General features: G+C 42.0%; 1 protein-coding gene across 1 annotated transcript; it reads right to left on the reverse strand.

Moving 5' to 3' along the window:
* Positions 1 to 284: 284 nt before the first annotated feature.
* On the reverse strand, positions 285 to 3,944 carry LOC308123454 (C-type mannose receptor 2-like). The gene is made up of 8 exons (XM_080485959.1): positions 3,805 to 3,944; positions 3,601 to 3,643; positions 3,202 to 3,369; positions 2,417 to 2,641; positions 2,099 to 2,198; positions 1,765 to 2,000; positions 1,170 to 1,427; positions 285 to 902 (listed from the first exon to the last, which is right to left on the reverse strand). The coding sequence occupies exons 1-8, from the start codon at positions 3,805 to 3,807 to the stop codon at positions 868 to 870; spliced, it is 1,068 nt and encodes a 355-aa protein (XP_080342085.1). The 5' UTR covers positions 3,808 to 3,944; the 3' UTR covers positions 285 to 867.
* Positions 3,945 to 6,909: the final 2,965 nt, after the last annotated feature.

Below are 6,909 nucleotides of genomic sequence, written 5' to 3' on the forward strand. Positions count from 1 at the left end.
ATTTCTTCGATGGTGGAAAACAAATGAATGACTGACAGATAAAAAGCATAAAAAAAAAAAAAAGAATACCTACAAAAAAGTTTGTTTTGGGGGATTAGCATTGGCAGTATTCCTCCACACTGACTCTGTGCACCGTTTGCAAGTTATCCCTGTGTATGTGTGGGTTTTCTCACATAGCCAGAGCAGTATAGTGAGAAAAGGTGTCGGCCAGAGTGAAAGACTGTCGAAGTTATTGTTTAGAAAATAAAGATCTTCAATGTGATTTACTGCAGTGACACAAGTTTGGTTGGAAAACAACTATTTATTTATTTTAAATCAAGAACTGAAATGAAAGATGAAAGGATGAGACCAGTCACAGTCATGAAATTATGATCCTTGGTCAAATCTTCCCCTCACGTGCAGTACATACAAAACCCCAGCAGATGTCACTATAATCACACTCAAGCGCTTGTCAATCGCTTTCAAGGAAGCTTTCTCAAATTTCACCACCACCAAGCAAAGGTGCAACAATCCACAGAACAAAATCAAAATGGCAAAGTAAAATCACAAATCCAAGAATCCACGAGACAAACAGACAACATCCCTGCATAATGTCGCCTTTTTTAACTTGTGTGAACAATATAGAGAGTCAGGACGAGAGGACAGCCCTGAGCAATAATATGGAAATGATTTAACGATGACAGAAAAGTGGAAATAGCTTCATCAAAACTCATCCCTACCACTCTTGCAGTGACATTAATTACACAAAGTGATGCTATGCATTTATTATATATCATATAATTGTCTTGGAAAGTGACTTTGAATGTAAAAGGTTGAAATCCTTCCATGTGCGTCTCCAGTTGGATCCAGTAGTTTCAAGTAGTAGACTTATACCTCACAGAATAGGATGACAAGTTGTCCTCCTCCATGAGCAGAATTTAAAAAGAAAAAATGTTAGAAAAAACACAACAAACACACAGAAAATATGTCCATATTGGGAATTGAAGAACACTTTTCAAAAGTATAATTTAAAATAAATGATGGTTAATACTAAAAAGGTAATTTATATTAGTCTCAAATCGACCAAAATAGCCTCCTTGTCCGATTGTGAGAGTTTATCGCTTAAACTGAATCTGACTTTCTAATGTCGTTCATCTGAGTGTTTGATGACACGAGTCAAGACGTCTTACCAGTGACTGCATTAATGCTGACTCCGCCGCTTCTGACGCTCCCAAACACAGAGAAGACAGTGAATGTGTACTCAGTTGCAGCAGAGAGACATGAGACTGTGTGAGTTACTGGTCCGTCTCCATCTGGTGCTCTGATGTTTGTCTCAGTACCATTAAACTGGAGGATGAAGCTGATGTTGTTGTTCACTTTGTTCCACTGCAGAGTGACACTGGTCTCATTTTGTCCTGTTGACCTGAAGTCTTCTACATGAGCTGGAGCTGAGAACCACAGAACAACTTACTTACTATCAGTGGCAGAAGTGAAACAGAATGACCAAACATGTTTGTATCTTGTGTTTATAGAAGCACCAATTTAACACAACATACATATAAACTATTGTTGCATAGCAGGTTTATGTAAATCGTTCAAACATTTGCATTGTAATCCAGTGACGTGCCGAGAGATGAGTCACTGATTCTTTCAAATATTTGTAAATGGAGTTTATGAAAACATTGTTTTTGCAATAAGAATTTGCAAGGATGGAATAAGTCTTATTGTGGGATCTCAACGCCACAAGCATGCAGTATTTAGTAGTAAAAATAACATATATATTACTTGCTGTGTAACAGACAAAAGGCCGTTGGATGGAGCAGCCTTCATCTGACCACAGTCCTGACTCCAATGATGAAGCGACGCACGTCTCGCCTCCAGTGTCGGGCTGGTTGTTCTCCCAGTTTCGATATAGAGAGTCACTCCCATCAGACCAAACTTTTCGCCGATACAGACCAATCCACACATCCTTACCATCTGCAACTCTCTTGACCATTTCATTTTCAGCCTCGTTTCGTATGCTGTGGAGGGAAGAGTAGCAGATCTGCATCGTACTGTATGTAAAACAAATTCACTGATTCATGGATGGAATGAACAAATTAGTGAGTTCATACGGTACCTGGCCAGATCGACATAATTCTCTCTGCAGAACCTCTGAGCTTCTGTCCAAGTGCTGAATGTTTCAATCCTAACAAAGGTTGCTTTTCCATTCAATGTACCTGGAAATATAGACACTTTTTTTTCTTTAATAAACAAAGAATGAGTTCTTCTACTATTTGCTGTGAATCAAAATAAAAGAAAAAGCTGAATATTTGACAGTAGTTTCTAAGGCAGTGACTTATTCAACACATTTACACACAGCCTGAAGTATTGACATTTCTGGAAGCTCTTGTCAAAAAGTAATGCTTTTAAAATGTTACTCTTTAAAAAAACTCACCATTGAAGCACACAGACTGACGATTGTAGCTGCAAGACACGTCATTCCATTTGCCATTGTATGACCTCTTAAGTACTCCACAGTTTTCTCTTCCAGCATAATTGTCAGGCTGACCACTGATCCAATTTCTATACGTCGCCTCTCCCTCGCCATAGAAGCTGCTGTCATTTAAGGACCACATCCAGCTGTTTTGCAAGTCATCATGAAGACCAATCCAGGCTTTTCCTGCTCAAATAAAAGATGTTGATTCGGTCAAAAACAAGACAATTGAAACTTGCCATTGTGGATTATTCTGTGTGTGTTGGAGCCATTTGAGACTATAAATGTTCTTTGTCAAATTGGTGCAAACTTAAGTGATGATAAGAAATACTATTTAAAGTTTTCCTATTTTTGTGTTTTTTTAGTTATTTTGATCATTAGAAATGTGTGGATCTCTCCTCTTCCTCGTCAGGCCTTCCTCCTTAGAATCAGGAGGAGGTGAAGCTGTGAGTGTGGAAGGAGGAGGGAGTGATGGTTTTTCTACCGCAGGCACACAAGCCTGTACAAACTAGAATTTATGTTAAGTATTTGTATTATTTAAGAAAGTAAACCACAGAGAATATTTTTTGTTTGTTTAAATAAATAGTGCATCTTTATTGTGAAACCTGGAAAATCTCTCTGCCAGTGTTTTTTACTTTCTGCGAGTCGAAAATCTCCTCAATGTGCAACTCTAAATTTAGATGTTTGGGACGAAAGACTGGCCACAACAGTGTGTGTCAAATACGGTGCAAGTATTCAGGACTCACCAGTATCGCTCGAAGTTGTGTTTCCAACTGCATCAACGTCAGCTGCACTTTGAATAGTGGCCAGATCAGTGAAGTCATCCCTGCACACACGCTGAGCGTTTGTCCAGCTCAGAGGAGTATTTACAAAGTTGTAGTGAGTTTGGCCAAAACCTACATTGGTGATCACTCCTAAAGCAAAACAGAATATACAATGTATTAATCAAAAGTATGCTCCGTTTGATTTGCTCTTCATCTGTCTCTATTTTCCTGTTTGGATGTTTTTCTTTCCATCCCCTTTGCTTCCTGTTTTCTCCTGAAACACACCAATCCTCCTCAGGGGCCTTGTCATCCTAACAAGGTGCAGCAACACTTTAGAAACATGAGCTGTAGATGTAATTGCCTTTTTAAAATTGCACCAACCTGTGAGAACAAAAAGCACCAGTCCCCTCTCCATGAGGTAAACCTTTGAAAAGATGCAAAAAAAAAAGTATTCTTTCATTTTAAAGCTTAATTCCTGATCACATTATTCATGTACATGCCACATCTGATATGGAACATTAGGAAACGTGTCATAAAATAATTAATATTAATCTAAAAATAACCTTTAAAATATACTGGACTCACCATTGTCTCTGTAACCTCCGGAGCTCTTGGGAACACCGACAGTGACTAAAGGCTGGTTTGGCTCCTATCAGTTTTCAGCAGCTGTGGCTGAACAAAGTGTCGCTCTGCTGCTGTATATTCTGTGTTTTTTCTTCTTCCTCGTGTGTCTGTGTGCTGGGAGGAGTCAACAAGACCTGCACTGGAGCTGAGCTGCACACCTGAGAGTATGTAAATAAGTAAGTACGTAAGTAAGTAAGTAAATTTTATTTCTTTAGCGCTTTTCACAGACATGGAGTCACAAAGTGCTTCACAGTAAAAACAAATAAAAACAGATAAGAGAAAAAAACATCTTAAAAACACAACAAATGTCGACAGTCGGCAGCGTGGGTCGATTAGACTAGAATGTTTTGGCAAACAAATGTGTTTTTAGGCACTTTTTAAAGATGTCCGCTGAGTCCAGGGAGCGCAGGTCAAGTGGGAGTTCATTCCAAAGTCGGGGTGCGGCAGCTTTGAATGATGAGTCTCCCCGGGTTTTAAAGCAAGTACATGGAACTTTTATTAGTGTAGCAGAATGTCGGTCGCTCCGCTCTGCACTTCCGAAAACATCGTGACTCTCAGAGCTGGTTGAACCCGCATCACGTTGTGGATTGCTGCTGGTAGGTCACGCTTTTTGTCCAGTTAGAGCCTCTCAAGGCACGGAGGTGACCCGCATGTTAAAGCTCGCTAATGTTGTAGGAAGCTACGGGTGGCTACAACGCTCACACGTGCTTTCCCTCCCAGGTGTGGCACACCGCGCCCCTGAGGTATGTAGCCTAAATGGTGCCAGTCAGTATATGATGTGTTTGGCTCTCTATGTGAGCTTCCCATGTGATCCCTGTTTACATTTAGTGGCTGCATTGGAGAGCTGCGGCTGCTACTGGGCCGGTGCTCCTCGCCGCTGCTTTGCCTCCCGGCTACTTTGCCTCCCGGCTACTTTGCCTCCCGGCCTCACCGGACTTCCAGCCCCGCTCCTAGCCATGTAAACTCCAGCCTCATCTCGGCTGCCGAGCCGGCCACGGCTGGGCCGGGTTCTGCCCGTTCTGGTTTTAACCTTTTGTGTCAAACCACTGCCTTTTAAGTTGAGCTTCCGCCTCATTTTAAAATGTGTATGCAGTGGGGTTAAACTGTTTTTGGTTTATGTTGTTGTGGTTGACTTTCTGTTGTTATGTTTATTGTTTTGGTTTAATGTTCAGTTTGTGTAGATAATCTCATTTTGTTTAGTTAAAATATCATTTCCTTTGTACTTGCTTTATAATATTCTAGGTGGCTGTTTGTCATCTATCATATGGTCTTTGCTTTTCATTTCTTTTCTTTTCCTGTGTTGAGTGTTCCCTATTCATTATATCCCTCCATTTCAGACGCTGAGCCCCTACGGTGGTGGACTAGAGTCCGTGGTGGTGGTACCCCTCTTCTTGTGTGTGCTGTGCGAACCACGTCTCCTGCCTCTTGGTATAACGGACCTGTGTGCCTCTGAAGAAGTGGCCAGAAGTGGAACAATTCCCGGGGTGAAATTCCCCGGTTGGCGTTGTCAGCAACTTGCTGAGTCTTTGGGAACAAGTTTCCACTCGGCTCTAAGCTCCCCCACAATTTTAGTTATCACACCCATTTTGCCAAACTAGGTTCTGCCCAGACGATCTCGAGGTCCGAGTCGAGCTGTAGGGCTTCATGAGGTCAGCAATGTAAGGAGGAGCTTGACCATGTAGGGCTCAAAAAGTTAGCACCAAGATTTTATATTGAACACGAGACTCAACAAGGAGCCAGTGAAGAGATCTTAACACAGGGGGGGAATGGGCCCTCCTGTTGGTGCTGGTCAAAAGTCTGGCGGCTGAGTTCTGGACTATCTGTAACCGAGCCAGCTCTTTTTTGTTGAGTCATGTAAAGAGGCATCATAGGCCTCGTTTCCACTGCACGGTACCGCACGGTACGGTAAACAGCGTACCCACACCCAACTCTGTTGCTCCGTCCCACCGCAGAGAGTGAACGGCTGCATGATGACGCTGGTATGTGACATCATCACGTGACAGTAAACACTGCGGGACCAGCCACAACAAACACATTTGTTGTGTTGCAGCTGAGACGTCTGAGTAAAGGCCCCTGCATACTCCTATTAGAACCCATAAGAACTGAAGAAACGCTGGTCGATGTGCCAATGTTTGTTGTTGTTGTTGTTCGGCAAGATGCTGGAGCGGCGAACTTTCTTCTTGTTCTTATAGAGCAGGGGCGGCCAAACAGTCAGAGACAAAGAGCCACAAGAATTACAGTACGTTGGTAGTACAAATAACTACATTATACACATGTGGGATCACAATCAGACTCCCACAACTTCCTGAAAACAGCATCTTACCAGTGACTGCATTAATGCTGACTCCGCTGCTTCTGACGCTCCCAAACCCAGAGAAGACAGTGAATGTGTCCTCAGTTGCAGCAGAGAGACATGAGACTGTGTGAGTTACTGGTCCGTCTCCATCTGGTGCTCTGATGTTTGTCTCGGTACCATTAAACTGGAGGATGAAGCTGATGTTGTTGTTCACTTTGTTCCACTGCAGAGTGACACTGGTCTCACTTTGTCCTGAAGTCTTCTACATGAGCTGGAGCTGAGAACCACAGAACAACTTACTTACTATCAAAGGCAGAAATGACACTGAAGGACCAAATGTGATGGACAAAATCATGCAGCTATCTATTACCTTATGACATTATTTTTTTTGAAATGGGATGTTGACGTATAACATCAGTAAAAGATATCCACTGGTGTAATCCAGTATTGTACGGTGAGTTTTATATCAGATGAGCCACTCACTCGTTCATAGCCAAATTTACAAAAATATGAACCCAGTAGGAGAAATTCAATTTGCCATTCAGTTCCCGGCTATCACACTAACCACTGAATGGATTTCATTTCTCATATCAGAGTTCTGCACACATGCACGCATAATAAAGGTACGTATTTCACCAAAGTACATAGTTCAATGTGTTTCAGCTCGGAATTTACTTTTTGTTCCCCAACCAGTTTTTTTTTGTGTTTTATTCTGGGGACCCGCTTTGCTCCATGCTGGTGTACTGAGCCAGGCACCAGAAGACTGTTAG

This window comes from Lipophrys pholis (assembly GCF_963383615.2).
Source record: "Lipophrys pholis genome assembly, chromosome: 18".
Taxonomy (NCBI): domain Eukaryota; kingdom Metazoa; phylum Chordata; class Actinopteri; order Blenniiformes; family Blenniidae; genus Lipophrys; species Lipophrys pholis.

What these genes read in the sequence shown, in the direction of transcription:
- LOC308123454 (XM_080485959.1), bottom strand. An exon ending in AATTATGTCGATCTGGCCAG is followed by an intron (nt 2,001 to 2,098) that starts GTACCGTATGAA and finishes TTCCCTCCACAG; the next exon opens with CATACGAAACGAGGCTGAAA. An exon ending in TTTTGTCTGTTACACAGCAA is followed by an intron (nt 1,428 to 1,764) that starts GTAATATATATG and finishes TGTGGTTCTCAG; the next exon opens with CTCCAGCTCATGTAGAAGAC.